Source organism: Bremia lactucae, linkage group LG9, assembly GCF_004359215.1.
Source record: "Bremia lactucae strain SF5 linkage group LG9, whole genome shotgun sequence".
NCBI lineage: Eukaryota > Oomycota > Peronosporomycetes > Peronosporales > Peronosporaceae > Bremia > Bremia lactucae.
Genome location: NC_090618.1, coordinates 1,798,170 through 1,815,781, shown reverse-complemented (window position 1 = coordinate 1,815,781; position 17,612 = coordinate 1,798,170). Strand labels below are relative to the sequence as shown.

The 17,612-nt window shown below is 44.4% G+C and overlaps 1 protein-coding gene across 1 annotated transcript; it reads right to left on the bottom strand.

Annotated features, from left to right (window-relative positions):
* Positions 1–16,720: 16,720 nt before the first annotated feature.
* On the bottom strand, positions 16,721–17,179 carry CCR75_000874 (uncharacterized protein; the record flags this gene model as incomplete). Its single annotated transcript, XM_067958979.1, has 1 exon — positions 16,721–17,179. The coding sequence occupies one exon, from the start codon at positions 17,177–17,179 to the stop codon at positions 16,721–16,723; it is 459 nt and encodes a 152-aa protein (XP_067819565.1).
* Positions 17,180–17,612: the final 433 nt, after the last annotated feature.

Genomic DNA, 17,612 nt, shown 5'->3' with positions numbered 1-17,612 from the left:
TATGCAATCAGCTCGAGAGAGGCGTTGGATGCGGATATGGTAGAGCTAAAGAGAAAGCGTATGGGGTATGATTTTCAACTATAAAATGTCAAATGGAAGTATAGCAATAAATACCATGTGGGTCTTTGACCTTAAAACGACCATTTGGACAATGTCGTCAGATTTCGAGCGCCAATTGTTGCGCGGGACGACAAACAACGTCCTAGAATTCATTTCATAGAGACATTTAGGCTAGTGGCTGCATGACTACTTTTAATTTTTTGTTGCAGTATGTGTCCAGCTGGAGCTTTCCATTTTCCAAGGCGACATAAGCACCGCTTATCTTAATGCAAGTTATGTATCCAACAATGCCTTGAGTTGCTAAAAGGCTACGCGTGCATGCTGGATAATACAGTTTGCGTCATGAACAAGCCCTTATGGGTTAATACAATCCAGACGTGACTGGAATTAAGAAGTAAATGGCTGTTTATCGATTTTGGATTCGTGCAGTGTCGCACCAAGCCATATTTGTATTACTATACGCACGACGGCGAATTTGCGAGAGTTCTTCTCTACGTTGACGGCATCTTATATACTACGTCGAATGATGATCTTTAGATGGAAATGTTCCAAAGACTGGATGTGGACTACGGACTCAAGGTACAGGGATTTCTCAACACTTTTTTAGGCGTGGAAGTGGAGCAGAATGAAAATTGTATCAAGATTACAGACGCATACCCTTGCAGAATTCCGATGGAAACAACATTAAGATTGACTGTAAATTATATGGATACTGCACAACGCAAGCAGCCACCAGCGATTGGAAGAGTATCTCCGTATTGTGAGCTAATTGGATCTTTGATGTATCTAGCGACATGCACGAGGCCCGACTTGGCTTGTGTCGTTAAGCAGCTTAGCCGATACGTGTAAAATCCAACCAACAACACATCGGTGCAGCCAAGAGAGTATTGCGATACGTTATTGGCACTTAAAGCCTGGGGATTGTTCACGCATATTCAAAAGAGTGGCAAGCTGACGGTTGGTGGATATTGCAACTCGAATTGAGGTAATGACCCAGATACCAAAAAGCGTGACTGGGTATGTGCATTGCACCGAAGTCGGTGCTATATTGTGAGCATCCTGACGTCAAGGTTCCAAGACGACTAAGCCAGCATTCGCTCGTCGCAACCGACACATTGAGCTGCCTTGGGACTATGTTCGAGATCAGATGGCAAAAAGGAAAGTCGAATTATGAAAAGTAAAGGTTATTGAAGGTTTTAGGTTTCAGGTAATGTACACGACCTAAATCGGCCCAAATCGCGGTTTAGCATCCCATTTACTTATAATAAAGTATGGTAAATTATACTATAGAGAAACGAGCGGTAACGAAAAGTAGAAGCGTAGCCCTAACAAATCATTCACTTCTGAATATTCCTTTCTGCGACTCAAGTATTTTCGCCTCATCGAGTTGACTCTTCGCTTCGCTCTTTTTCTACATTGTTCTCTTCATCTTTAGAGCTCAACAATTTATGAGCCCAACGAGTATGACTTTTGCAAGATGGTTCGACGAATATTGCTATCGAAAAGCTTAACGGCGACAGCTATCCCAGTGGAACCGCTACATGCGTGGCGAGTTCCTCATCAAGTCAGTTTGGCACATGGTCAACCGTGAGGTAATCCGTCGTTTGCGAACACCTGTGCCAAAGTCGAATATGTCAAGTCCAGCAATATTGCGTTTGACCTTATGTAGGCTTTACATGGACGCGGACTATCATCACGTGGTATCGACAATGAAGAAGCCTGGGTTGACCGGACGCTTATTAAGAATTTGTACGTGCGGATTGCAGAAGGCTGGTCGCATCTACTTGGAGCGCTAGCTGAACAGCATGGAAATGGCAAAAGGCGACAACGTTTTGCATCACTGCAACGAGGACCTCAACATCAGCGCCAAGCTTGGCAGTATTAGCACCAAGTTGGAGGATGAGGACGTTGCACACTGTCTACTGCGCAGTCTTGCAAAAATCTACGAGAATGTAGTGCTTTATCTGGAGAGGAGCAGAGCAGAGGTAAGGACGCAAGTGGACTCGCACGAGCAACACCATTCATGACTCTTCCTCATCACGCGTCGAAATTACCAACGACGCGAATGGTGTTGATTGTTTCGACATCAAAAGAGAGAATGGTCTCATGTCAGTGGGCACAAAACGCACTGGAAAATACAAGCAAATGAGTCAGCAGAGGAATTTCTGCCGGCTCAAGCATTAGTAGTCCGTTTCCTACAGGATTCCATTGCTAACGCTTTAGACCGGCGGATACGGAACTCAGACAAACATGGAAGAGCAAATATTCATTCAATTAATAACCTAGTACTACTGTCTAAGGTAAACTTACTTAAGAGCGTAGTCACTACTGTGTTTAGTAGTAAACTACTACACAAGTTCGTTGAGTTATTCCGTGTACTGCATCGCAGAGGCAATTCGTACACAGTAGAATTGCCACGTAGGATGCGAACGCATTCTACGTTTAATGTTGGTCGGCTCCGCCCGTACCATCAGTACGCGGCTTCTTCCGAGGACTGATCTGACCACACTTTTCGAGAATCTTTAACAGATTCTTGGGATTTGCGAACCAGGTTCTCATGTTGAACCTGAAGTTTCTCATGCCGGTTCCGAAGATCCTCGAAACTACGATGAGCTGACGACAGCTCATCGCGAACAGCATGATAGTTCCGCTCGTACTCCAACAAGGAGTACGCACCCTTCGAACGGTCTTCCAACCGCTCGATATGGTGATTCTGCACCATCTGTTCCAACGAGCGACGCTTACCGCGCTCGTGTTCAAGACCCTCCTCCAAATCATGGAGGAAGTGATCCATTTTGTCGATCTTCGACATTAGATCCGACATACGGTTCGGATCTAATTTTCCCTCCTCCACCACAACCTTTGGTGGACTCCCACGGTGGTCAACGTTTCCTTGTGGAACGTATTCAAAACCACCGTGATGTGAAGGGGCAGCGAATGAGTTATCTGGTTAACTAGCGCGGTTATTCACCTTCGCATGACAGATGGGGGCCTCGTTCCCAGCTGGTTATTGACGTTGAGGGCCTCGTCTGTTAGTATAACGAGACTCATCAGATGGATTAGAGGGTCCATTGAAAAACGCGCGCCCCTGGCGCGTGTAAATCTATTGCAAAAAACGTCAATCGCATCGGCATCTCAATAGAGATGCGAGCCCTTCCCCAGGGGGAAGAAAGGGAGTATTCATCTCCTTTCACTCGTTTCGTATTGTCGACACAACATGGACACGGGTCGCCCTACGTGAGGCATGGAAGTCCTGCCTCACGAGACGACCGGTGCAATTTTAAACCTTGCACCGGTTGGATTCGTTTCTCAAACTTAACGCGAATTGCGTTAGGACTTTGAAGCCGCATCCAATGTCTTTGACATTGGAAAAAAACGCGCTTCAGGCTTGCATTAACGAGATTTTATCTCGCTTGTTGTTGCCACTATACCATCGATGCTTAAGAAAACCATCGAGGTAAAAATCTTCCTTAGCGCAAAAGTTCTTCGCGCTGGGATCCAGGCCATGTAGCTTTGCCGCAATAAATAAAGGATATTAATTGTGAGGAGTTGTCTCTCCAGACAAGTTACTGACTAGCCGTTCGGGTAAAGCCACGGCTTTTTCTCAGGGTAAGACGAGACATTTTATTGTATGTACTCGGACACGGACCATGCGTCATTACGCACGGCCCTAAACAGTCCACACCTCTCGCAAAGAATGGCGAGGTGGCTATCCTTCTTTACGGAGAATAATTTCTTCGTAGAATATAAACTAGAACGACTTAATGTCGTCGCTAATGCGTTATCACGCTGACCCGATTTCGAGCCGGCTGTGCACTCGAGCAGTGAAAATAATCCCACTGTTGCAACACTCATTACAAGTGTTCCATCATCACCTCTGTTTGATGACATAAAAAAGCCTACACAGAAGATAAAGACCTTCTCCATTTAATCGATCATCTCATGAATTCATTTAATAAATCTTTTAAAGATTTACCGGCTTTATACCGATTGTCGTCCGATCGATACACAACCCGCAACGACTTACTGTACTACATAGCCGTTGCCAACGACATTCCACGTGTTGTCGTCCCTACTCACAATGATTTGCGCTAGCGCATCATGTATGAGTGTCACGATGCACCAACAAGTGGGCATCGTGGACATGAAAAAACTTGTCTCACAGTAAGTCGCGACTTTTACTGGTCCCGTTAGTATCACTTCGTGCGCAGGTACTTTCGTGCTTGCGAGGTATGTCGACGGATGAAGCCTAGCCCTTCATCTTTTGCACCTTTCAAAACTTTCCCACTTCCGGCAGAATGTTGGCAGTCCATATCTATGGACTTCGTCTTCGGATTTCATGAAGCCGTCACAAAAATAATGGAATCCTTGTTTTTGTAAACAGATATAGCAAGATGGTACATCTTGTTGCAGTACCAGAACTGATCCTGGCTCCGGGTTGTGCCCGTTCTTTATCGACACGATATTCAAACTGCACTGTTTACCCGTGAACTGGTCTCGGATAGAGATTTACGGTTCACGACGGAGTTTTAACAATCCGTGATCCGATCTTGCGGAACTCGGCTGACTATGTCAACTTCTAATCATTCAGAGACGGATGTCCAGACGCAACTCGCAAATCGCGACCTTGAAGAGATACTTCGAGGTTACGTCCAATCGTGTCCGAAAATTGGAGCGAGTTTTTACCGATGGTCGAATTCGCCATCAATAATTAGGTGCATGCGTCTACAAAGCATACACCGTTCTTCGTGAATGGCTTACGCCATCCACGCATACCCACCCATTTAGAAGGATCCTCTAGTTTAAGAGGGCTCGCACGAGAAAACCATTTCTGGCTCATGCTCATCACGCTTCGAAGTTACCAACAACGCGAGTGATGTCGAAGCAATCGACATCGAAGATGAGAAAGATCTCATAGCAGTGCGCTTTGTGCGCACTGGAAAAGATAAAACAAATGAGTCAGCAGAAAAATTTCTGATGGCTCGAGAATCAGTAATCCGTTTCGTAAGGATTTCATTGCTAACGCAGTGGACCGTTAGAAACGGGACGCAGACAAACATGGAAGAGCAAATGTTCTTTCATTTAAAAATTAATGATCTAGTGCTACTCTCTACGGTAAACTTACCTAAGCGATTAGTCACTAATGTGGGTAGCAGTAAACTACTACCCAAGTTCATTGGGCCTTTCCGTGTACTGCATCGAAGAGGCAATGCGTACACAATAGAATTGCCACGTAGGATGCGAACGCATCCTACGTTTTACGTTGGTCGGCTCCGCCCGTACCATCAGTACGCGGCTTCTTCCGAGGACGGATGTGACCACCCTTTTCAAGAATCCCCAAAAGATTCTTGTGATCGCGAACCAGGTTCTCATGTTGAACCTGAAGTTTCTCATGCTTGTTCCGAAGATCCTCGAAACTACGATGAGCTGATGACAGCTCATCGCGAACAGCATGATAGTTCCGCTCGTACTCCAACAAGGAGTACGCACCCTTCGAACGGTCTTCCAACCGCTCGATATGGTGATTCTGCACCATCTGTTCCAACGAGCGACGCTTACCGCGCTCGTGTTCAAGACCCTCCTCCAAATCATGGAGGAAGGGATCCATTTTGTCGATCTTCGACATTAGATCCGACATACGGTCGGGTCTAATTTTCCCTCCTCCACCACAACCATTGGTGGATTCCAACGGTGGTCAACGTTTCCTTGTGGAGCGAATCCAGAACCACCGTGATGTGAAGGGGCAGCGAACGAGTTATCTTGTTCGCTGGCGAGGTTATCCACCTTCGCATGACAGCTGGGAACCTCGTTCCCAGCTGATTGTTGACGTTGAGGGCCTCGTCCGTCAGTATGACGAGACCCACCCGATGGCTCAGAAGGCCCATCGGAAAACACGCGCCCTTGGCGCATGTAAATCAATTGCAAAACGTCAATCGCATCGCGCATCTCAATAGAGATGTGAGCCCTTCCGCAGAGCGAAGAAAGGGAATAGACATCCCCTTTTACGCTCTACGAGTTGTCAGCACAACACGGACAGGTATCACCCCGCGTGAGGCATAGAAGTCCAGCCTCACGTGAAAGCCGGTGTAATTTATACTTTGCACCGGTTGGAGTTCGTTTCTCAAACTTAACGCGATTCGCGTTAAGTTTTTGAAGCCAGGCTTCGCGTCCAACGTCTTTGACATTGCGAATGAACGCGCTCCAGGATTGCATAAGCGAGACTTTATCTCGATTATTGTTGCCACTAAATCATCGATGCTTAAGAAAAGCATCGAGATAAAAATCTTCCTCAGCGCGAAAGTTCTTTGCGCTGGAATCAAGGCCATGTAGCTTTGTCGCAAAAAATAAGGGATATTTATTGTGAGGAGTAGTCTCTCCAGACAAGCTATTGATTAGCCGTTCTAGCAAAAGCCACGGCTTCTTCTCAGGGGCGAGATTAGACATTTTATTGTCTCCACTCCCCTGAGTGGTATCCACTGATGCAGGGGTACCACAAGAACTATTATTACGATGGCTTACGCCATCGTAATCACCTTGCACAGAAACAGGTGCCGGTGACCGTACGGGAGACGGAACGGGCGATGAGGGATCATCCTCATTGTCGGAACCAAATAGACTATTAACTCGTCTATCAAAATGAGCCCTCTCATTTGAAGGCTCATAGTCAGCCGCCTGACGTCTATCAGGCGACTGTTCTATTCTCCCCGAGTCGGCCATTTCGTCCGACTCGCATTCGAAGTCGACCTCCAGAGAGGGGTCATATTCACGTGGTGAGAAGATGACGCTACAGCAGATGGAACGTCTGCCGCAAGAGACAATAATGCTTCGCCCGCGGCTGCATGAACCGCAGCCGAAGGCGCCACACTATTTTCATACCGCGTGGACTTGTTGACCATGCGATAGAATTAAAAATAATTAATCTGACCAATCAACATCGTTTTAAATACAGTGGTCACATAGTGACCACTCCATTTAATGACATTCAGAGTGATTGTCGTTAAAGGGAGGGGTGCTGTAACGGGGTGTATCGTTACATAAAATTAACACTTAATGGTTGGTAATTAATACATTATCTGAAAGGTAGATAATATTTGGAGAATATTACTTAATATAGTAATATTCAGAAATCTTATCCATAAATTGGTATAGGCCATTATATCTATATATCCCGCAGACTAATCAGCTGTAAACGTAAACAAAGAGAGAGAGAGATAAGATTTCAATTGCATGTTTAGTATTAGTTTATAATTAAGTAAGCATTAACAGATGGAAAAAAGAGATACTTAATTATATTAATACAATTTTCATTTAACCCTCTTTAAGTTAGTTGTCTTAAAGAGAAGTCTTCCTCTGCACGTACTAGTGTACGTGCTTACGCCTAACATACACAATACCTGGTCAGTTGTATCGTGAGTCATTCTATTGATGAGCAAACACAGGTGACTGTGTTCATCTAGGGTCTTCCAGGCGGTCCTGTCAGAGCTACCTGTTCCGGCTTAAGCTAGAGACGCAAAACCAAGTATTCTCTGTAGCGAAACAATATGACTTCAGTCTTAAACAGGCTTTCGTCCACCCTACAGCTTATCGTCTTCGAGACGAAAAGAAAACGGAGGTCCAGAACTATTGAACCTTTCGTATGTGGACAGCGCGAATTCTCGCTCTTCAAGTCACAAACAGTTGCAAGAAATGCAATCGTATCGAAAGACGGGCCAGTGTAGTGCCCCGCGCCCAATGCCTAAAAGCACTAAGCGAAACGATCGACCTCTCGCTACGAACAGCGGACGCCGCGGGTTCGACGCAGTGGTGAAATTAAGTGCGGAGCGCCTACTGATCCAGCATCGTCAAATTAACTTGCAGGCTTTTTAACGTAAGTTGCTCCTCACACAGAAACATTGTGTGTAACTACTCCATATGATGATATTGACCTTATCACCTTGGAATTTATAGTGAGGCAAATAAATTGCCACTAAATTTCCTTGTCGATTGTTGGGCGTCAAACAGTTTTATACGGCACCAATCGCTTGAAGATCGCAAGATCAAATTTATCGAGCGTGATATACGTTTAACGAGGATGACAGAGCGCCAAGCAACAGGCGCATATGTAACAGTAAAGAAATGTGTAGTCTGTATCCTTTACACGTTAAAGAGTAAACTGTACGATGATTATTTCAGCGTGCTAGATTTAAATGACAAATTTGATGTCATCCTTGGATTACCATAGCTCAGAAAGTACGGGCGATGTATAAGCTGGCAGCATTAAGCCTTCACGATGCCTGTCTCTACTTCATCAGTGTCTCACCTAATGAACGTCTTGGGCGGTCCACAAGCGTGTGGATGTCCTACGAGTGGGTGCGACGGCCTCACTCGTGAATAGGTCGTTTTCCCGACTGCAAAAGACCTCATTGTAAAAGATCATCACACTGTGAAGTTAACTAGATACCGACGGCTGTGCACAAGCACAAGCAGCGTCGAAGTTCGACCACTCGAACAAGTTGAGTGATACGAAACAAGGATGTTTGCTAAAAAAAAAGAAAAACCAAGAACATTAGAGAAGCTTGTCTATAAGAGACGGTTCAAAAGTCCTAGATCGACTGCAGAGTCGATCGTACAGGATATCGCTGTGGTCTCGGTACCACAGCTAGCGGCAGCCTGGAAAGATACTTCCCAAATAAAATTTCATGAAATAGGTACCTACAATTTAGCGGGAATAAGTTCCTGAAAACGTGTGATCACAGATCTCAGGCACCTTTGAAAAAAGTATTAAAGAGGAGCTGGAACATTTAATGTACTAGTAAACAATATATTAAGTGTAGGCGCTTATACACTTGATCTGCTAGCGTCTCCGAAGACAACTTCGGAGATAACTCAAGTGCCAACGCTAGAACCGAACCGATTCTTGCGTGATCTGCGTAATGACAAAGTCAAGCCGATCTGCGTACTTGCCCCAGATAACAAGTACGTGACGTATATTCGGTCGGCAATACTAATTCGTGAGAGCGAACGGATTCTTAGCAGCTCATCGATGGACGATAGTGTCCTCGATCAGAAGTCTCGGATGGAATGTTTACGTTCCAATCCTGAGACTTTTTAAGGAAATATTTCTAAAAAAGATTTGATCGAATTAAGGACGTATTCCCTGAATCTGTACCGTGTGAGTTGCCTAAGAATAAAGGCACTCGACACGAATTCGACATGATTTTAGGTTCGAAATACTGTGTCATGAAGCAGCGGTAGTTGCCTCGTTAACAAGAATTAGCGGTCGACAAATTCGTTGCCGATCGCTTAGCAGCAGGCCCTCCGAATTTCTGCGCGCGTGAAGAAACCGGAGATGGCGGATTGTGCATGCGCTCAATAAATTGAACGCTGCAGCGGTACCGGCTCAAAAGCCGATATCACGAAAAGGCGTATTAATTCATAGTTTGTCAAAGAGTACCATCTTTTCGTCAATGGAGCCATGAACGAGAAGTCGGACGTTGAAGTACATCGTACACACGTCCGAAAGGTTTTTACACTTATGCCTAAGAATAAGTTGATGCATATTTGAAAAAGTGCATATTCGCTACAAGCGAAATACCACTTCTTCATAAACACGAGGTACACCCTAATCCAGTAAAGATCAAGGCAATCACCGGCTGGTCTGTGCCAGTCGATGTAAAAGGACTTCAAAAGATCCTTGGCCAAGCGGTGTACTTACATAAGTAATCCTGCAATTATGCCGAAATGACAGTACATATTTCGTTTTTGTTGAAAAAACATATAGTAGTTATAAAAAGCTAATTGTCAACGTTCCTTTGAGAGTAGAGTATCATGCAAAGCTTGATGCAATCGCCAATCCTTGCGATTGCAAACCAAGACAGACCATTTCATGTGGTCTGTGACGCCAGCAATTTTGCAATCGGCTGTGCGTTAATGCAATATGATACAGACGGCGCAGAGCGCGTTATCTGCTATCAGTCAAGTCAGCTTCAAGGCAGAACACAATTACCCAGTGCATGACGAGGAACCTCTTGCCATGAAACATGCACTGGCTAGTTTAGGGTCTATCTCTTGAGAGACAGATCGTTCATTGATTTTACGAGCCATGCGTCTTTTCGCACGGCAATAAATACTCCATACGTCTCGCAAAGAATGGCGAGATGGTTGGCTTTCTTCGCGGAGTTCAACTTCTCCGTGGAATATAAACCAGGATTACTCAGTCGCTGATTTTCTTTCGCCCCGGCCCGATTTTGAGCCAGCTGCGCAAAACAACATAGAGGATAACTCACTGTTGCAAGAATAAGCGTTCCGTCGTCAACATTACTTGACGACGTTAAAAGAGTCTATTAAGAAGCTAAGGATCTTAAAGCCTTTAAAGGATTGTCAAAATTGTATCGATCCTCCACATATCGATACACAACACGCAATGGGTTACTGTATTACACAGTCATTGCTGGTGACACACCTCGTGTCGTCATCTCACCCCTAATGATTTGCGTTAACGCATCATGTATGTGTACTAATAAGTGGTTATCGTGGACGTGAAAAGACCTATCTCACGATAACTCGAGACTTCTACTGGCCAAGCCCAGTTATAAATTACAGCCCAGCTATATCGGCCCGATTCGTGTACTACATCGCCAAGGCAATACGTACACTATCGAGCTGCCTCGTAGGATACGTACGCATCCTACGCTTTATGTCGGCCGTATCCGCCCGTATTATCCGTATGAGGCTTCTTCCGATTCCGGATTTCACCGGAACGGTCTACGACACCTGCTTAAGCATGAATGTCTTGAGCTAAAGCATGATAGTCTCGGGACAGAGTCGGGCTCTCACAAACCAGAAGTTCCACTGCATCTACTAAGGTTGACGAGCTATCACCAGCTCGTTTTGAAGCGACTGATGTGTCTTTCGTTCGCCAGTTGATCATAGCAACTTGCGCACAATTTTTCAACTTGTGACGGGGAATATTATATATATACACCGCTAACTCGCGGCGACGGGATCGCTCGTGATCAGTGTCCTCGTTAAATAATAAAGTATGTGATCCAAATCACTTTCTTAATTCGGCGTCGAACGAGGCCAACCCAGTTTTCCCTCCCCTCCACATCCATTGACAGATTCAAGTGGTAACAAGCGTTCTCTTGTTGAAAGCTTCTCGAACCATCGTGAGGTGAAAAAGGTTTGAATGAGTTGCCTCATTTGTTGGCGGGGGTATCCAACTTCGCATGATAACTGGAAACCTCGTTCCCAATTGATGATGGAAGTTCCGGGTCTCGTTCGACAGTACGACGAGACCCGTCCTCCTCGAGAGAGAGGGTCCATCAGAGAACAAGCGCTCGAAAGAGGATTGTATTTTCTCAATCCGTTCGCGCATCCCACAAAAGATGAGCGTTTTCAAATGAGTATCTTAAAGGGAGTATGCTTCCTTAGGGGCATAAGCTGCACCCTCAAAACAACATTGACATGAGTCCTTCCACGAGAGGCAAGGCAACCCTGCCTTTCTAGACAAATAGTGCAGGCACGGAGTACAATCCTTTTTTCGAACCGGTCACGGAAAACATTCAGTTTTGTAAAGCCAGGCCTCGCGGCCTGCGCTTTGCACATTCTGCACAAATGCTTTCCAAGCTTGGAACAAAGGAGAGACATCCTTTGCTTGCTTACATGTGTTCCATCGATGTCGGAAAAAGGCATCAATGTAGATTCCCGTTTCGTCCTCACCAGAACTTGTGAAGCCTGGATGAGTCAAAGAAGGGATTTTGGTCAATCGCTGGTTGTACCAGAACAACGAGTTAAGTTGCCCTAAGAGTGCAACCAGGATTTCTTTTCGGAAGCAAACCGCAAAACATTGCGGTCCCTCTCCCATCAATTTATGTTAACGAAACGCTAACAATGCCTCGGAATGATCCTTGAAATCACGCCGTCCTTGAAGATAGAAGATCGTTATAAAGGAATTATTTTATTAATACAGTTTTATTATTTTTCTATTTTAAAGCCTTGCCTTCAGTTGCTAAGACTTCGGAGCTACTTAGAACCTCCTCTACACGTCGTGTACGTGAAGTAGTCGAGGCCCCCCACCTTCACTGTAACTAGGGTAAACCGATATCGACACTTGCAAAGGTTGCCCTGTTACAACGGTCGCATGTGGTAGAAGCAGTTATATTATTGAGTGTTTAAGAGCATACGATAAACCTTTGTATGCTGTCTACAGCTGATTATAGCCTTAAAGTTTTTAGCGCGTCGAAAGGGACAACACAATAGAAAACTACATATGGTAAATGCATTTGATAGTGCGGCCAAACGGGTAAAAACTGTATTTCTTATTAAGAAAGTGTTCAAAAACAATGTTAATCAATAATTACCGAGCAAGTAGGTACGGGGCATGAAGACACGGACATGCCCTTGGGCACGCTCTGAAGGCTTGCCCCTTGCCAAATTTTGTGCCCTTTTTAAGCGGGTATAAAATATAGACATGCCCCTTTCCATATTTAGTTGCCCTAATTAAAGGGGCACAAAACAATAACAAAGCCTATCTTCATTCTCCTCCCCTTCCGCTCATCGCTCTCACCTGCGAAATGCCCCTCCCACCACCACCAAATGGCTTTGCTGCCCCTCTCCCCACCCAAGGTGCACGTTTGGCAAATTTTTACCGGTCTAACAACAGGAGCTCTAGTAACCGCTACAGTGCTAAGTGTGGCTGCTGCACCAGTGCAGTAGAGGGAAACCCAGAGAAGCTTCATCAGCATGTTTTACGTTGCGAGAACTGCCTTATACCTTTTACTTTAGTTGCTGGTCCATGCCAAATTGATTACTTTTACCAAAAAAACAATTTTGTTCCATGCAGACACAAGCTTTTACCTGCAGGAAGTAGCTAAGAAAACCACCACCGCCATCCAACCGAAACGCCACTGCCAGTCGGATGTACTATATTTTCTGATGAGAGAGATATTATTTAAAGCCCCTCAGATGTTGGCCCATATTCTGCGAGTCGCGTGTCCAGTTCAACAACGGAAGGTGCGAGTGCACAACATCGTCGTATACAACAGAGTGTTGCCAGCTGAGTTGTCAAGCAACTCTCCCAGGCAAATCTGGGGAGTTTTGTTTTGCCGACAACATCTATGTAAAAAAAATATTAAAACACTTTCCCAGGCTATTGCCTGCCGAGCAGTGAAATGCTACGCAATCGTATTCTGACGGAGATATTTTCAAAGCACCTTCAGTATAAGCTGTCGTTTCTTTTGACTAATGAAAATTTCACCCTTTGCCTGGATGGCTGGACGGACGTATCCGGAAATTCTGTCTATGCATTCATGCTATTGAAAGAGGAGGGAGAAGCATGTGTTGGAGATTGCAGACCTCTCTGGTCACCGTCATACAGCCTTGGCCTTAAAGGAACAACTGGTATTGGCAGTTCTGAGAAGCGGCGGTCAGATGCAATTAGCAATCACATGTGTATCCGACAACCCACGTGCAATAATAAATATGGAAAATGATGTACAGGACGAGTTTCCCAATATCATATATTTTCGCTGCTGTTTGCATGCCTTCAATCTCCTTGCATAAGATATAGCAGGATTTGCAGCTGTTATGCCAGTTTGTCGAGTAGGCCAAAAGTTAGTTAATTTCTTCACGTCGTCTTATAAATGGAGAATTACATTGCAGTGATGGCAGAAGGCGAAAGGTATCACCCTCTTGCTGAGCGCCTTTTGCGAATTTGATGGTATTTTCTTGCCCACGTAGGTCTTGGGGTATCAACATTCGAAGAAGGATTTCGATATTGTTTAGAGCAAAGCAGCAAAAATGAATATCCTTCAATCAATAATGCAAAAATTCGAAACGCCATTATGAGTCGTCATCATTTTGCAAATAATGACAGCCTCATCAATGCTCTTTAGCCAGTTATTGATGCCATTGGTCGCCTTGAAGCTCGAAGCTGGAGTCTATCGAATGTAAAGAAAGAAATTATCCACATCCACCATACAATATTAAAAATGGATGTGGGGATTATTGAATTCAAAGAGCACATACTTGCTGCAATTGGAAGGCGAGTTAAAGAATTTGCTGATGTAATTTATTTCGTCAGCCATTTCTCAATCCCACTTTCAAAAAGGTGGCCATTTCAAGAAAAAATGAATGAGTGAGGATAGCCTAATTAGAGCTTATCTGGAACTGATTAAGAAGTGGATATTCCCCAAACGTGAAACAGGCCTTTTATTTAATGAATTGATAAATTACGAAAATGCGGGCACTCCTTTTGATAATTTTTTTTCAAAGAAGCGAAATTTGTCCGTCAATCTTGGCAAGAATTTACCGGAAATTTCCCAACATTGCGTCGTTTTGCCCTAAAAATTTGTTCTATCGTGCCCCCATGCAGCTGCTTGTGAGAGGGTATTCTCAGGTTTGGGGCTTGTCAAGACAAAGTCCAGAAATCACCTCGAAGTTAGCCGCCTTAATATGCTTGAGCAGCTTCGCAATGAACTACAACGGGAGGCTGGGAGAAATAAGAAGGTCAAAAATGAAAAGGGAAAATGATACCTACCACTGAAATTGAATATTCTTCAATAGGAATTTTTGAGGATGAAACTAAGATAGCTGACGATCAAGGAACTGCCACTGAGCCATTATGTGAGGAGCTTGAGGAAGTCAATTTTGATCTTGATAAGGTGTCTGTGATGAAAGAGTTCTTTGACACTGAAGCCGATTGACAATGGTATTAGTGACCTTGATGCAGAAAATGAAGTCGACAACAACCCTTTAGCTAGTAGTAGCATAGGAGAAGATTTTAGCATTAATGATATCATGAATGGTTTACATTGATTTTACTTGATTGATGTCAATTACTGATAGCTGTGATGCACAGAATAAAGGTTTTATGTTACATCTCATTTAATGCACTACATATATGCTAATAAAACTAAGGGAAAAGTACCAAAATACCCCTGAGAAATGCAGAAAAGACGGAAATACCCCTGTATTTTTATAAATGACCAGAATGCTCCTGGCTATAGCCTATAAATATATACATGGAAAGCCGTTGCGCACAGCATAATCACATCACTTTAACGAGTCTTTCTCGTATAAAAAAGGACAATTATTTAGTCTTACGCTGTGTTTTTTGAAGCACAACGTCATACTAGCCTGCGAGCCGGAACGCGGCAACTACGCTCGCTGTAAAGACCGCCAAGGCAACTGGAAGGCCGTCCATTCCGCTTCTACAACCCACGATCTTAACAACGGTCTCCTTCTGAAGCAACTGGAAACCCCTGTTGGAACTAGACGGAATGCCAAACTACTCTTTCCAGATGCCTTTCCGTGGAAGCCATCTGGAGAGACTATGTGATAGTTGCTATTACCATCGTGGTGCTTGCGCAGAACCGGGTAGGTGAGCTCTATGCTGGGGTAACCTTCGCTCATTTATAATTCTGTTTGTCAAAAGTGATCTTGGCCATTGCATCGCACACGCCACACTCCAAAACTTCCGAAATATTCAAAATACCCAACAACCCATGGTGTAATCTTTAAATATTGCGGCGGTGAGGCAAAGTGATGTGATTATGCTGTGCGCAACGGTTTTCCGTGTATATATATATGGGCTGTAGCCAGGGGCATTTTGGTCATTTATAAAAGTACAGGGGGATTTCCGTCTTTTCTGCATTTGTCAGGGGTATTTTGGTACTTTTCCCTAGAATTAATCAATTAAATTAAATTGGTTAATCTTTCGGCTCTTACTTAGAATCATGATGTCGAAAACACTTAATCAACTCGAATTGAAGAAGGTCTACTTATCAAGACAATATGATTTAATAAATTTTTGGACAGGTAAATCCGACGAGGTCTTTTACAGAGTGTCGCGGGTTACTAAACTTGACGGTGGTCACCATTAGAAGCTCGCTCAGTGCCACAATAAGCAGAAATTGGACATCATTGATGAGCCCTTTTTAAGTATGCTAGTGCTGTTTTCTTACGTTCTAGGTCGCCACGACAAAGCTCGCGTCCCAACTTGTGGACGAGTAGCGGGTGGTGAAGGATAAACATGGTGCCGAGGGACGTTAGCAACGACCTGAAATATACTTAAGATTTCCTCAATGACCACATGTCGAGAAGCTTACGCTGCCGGTCCTGCGTGTGGCACCGATGTCCATGGAGCCTAGTTAGAAGCCGATCACTAGCGAACTTAAAAACATAGAAAGTTTCACATGAAACTATCGACCGGCATGACAATTATCGCGAGGTGGAGGAGCACACACAATAAGCCTCGTACAGCTGGCGCACGTATACACGGGAACAGTAAGGGTGTGAATGCAAATTTCTGACTCTCTGCGGGTGGCTTTAATTTGTCGCACGTGCTTGGCTGTCATATTTTCAGTTCTGAGATTACAGATACGGAACATTGAGGTGATTAGTGATGCTGATTCTGTGTGGCACAAATATATCATATGAGTATGTGCTGGCTGGACAAAGCAAAGAGGCTTGTGCGAGAATGAAAGTGGAATAATAGACAGCGATTGATAAACAAATTGCATACATTGCTGGCCTTAAAGCGATTTGTCTTGATTTCGAGCCAAACGATTATCCACGAATGTATGAATATGATTTACTTATGTCGCTGTAACAGTTAAGATGCCATAGGAATTAAACTTATCAAGAAGGCCCAGACAAGACTGGGAAGTCTCGGATCACGCTACTTACCACGCTCTATTTTATTTAAAAACTTCGTTAAGACCTTCTCTAACATAGCCGAATCATCCTTGGAGAGATATCGTTTGTTTTGAATCCTAGTCAATACTTTGATAAACGCACGGTCCTGCAGCAGTGATGTTAGATGGTGTTGGCCTTGCTCATTGATGATTTTATTCAACTGGGCTTTGATCTTGGCGTTATTATTTTTATTATTCGCGAGGCCCACTAGCGCTGCATTGGCCTTCTCATAGTCTACGACATCTTTCATCGGACGTCTAAAGATGTTTGGAAACCAGCTTCGCTCTTCAGTGTTCTCCGCGCTGTCGGCAAGATGGCGTTCACCCGAGTCGGCGTCTGGGTCACTGCGAAACGCTTTAGAGTCAGAAGTCGATACTGTGGCGCTTGTTGCGACGAAAAGGAAACAGACGACAGTGGTGACAAGAAGCGTGGACGGAAGCATGGCAGGAAGTAGACAATTGCGCACAACGACGAAGTTATGCGACTCGGACGTGCAATGGAAAAGTGTGCTTTTGCAGAGACTGTTTGCACATCGTCACTTTGTAAAGTCGCAATTCTGCTAAAAGCAAAGGAAGAGGGACATGTGCGTAAAAGACGGTACTTTGAATGGCTGTGAGAAATTGGTCTAGTGGGAAGGGCAGACACAAGGGGAAGCGAATAGAGAGCTGAATGCATAACTACGTAGATTTGTGGCGAAATGTTTTGTAGGACGTGCCTTTTACAACAATGGCTGCAACTGCAAAATTGGCAAGAGCATCATTTTGTAGAATGCTTTAGAAGAAAATTCAGACAGTGGCGCTAGGGGCCATAAATGCACTATTTCTGAAGACGATACAAGCCTACCACCAAGCCGCTATGTATGGCAAACGGATACT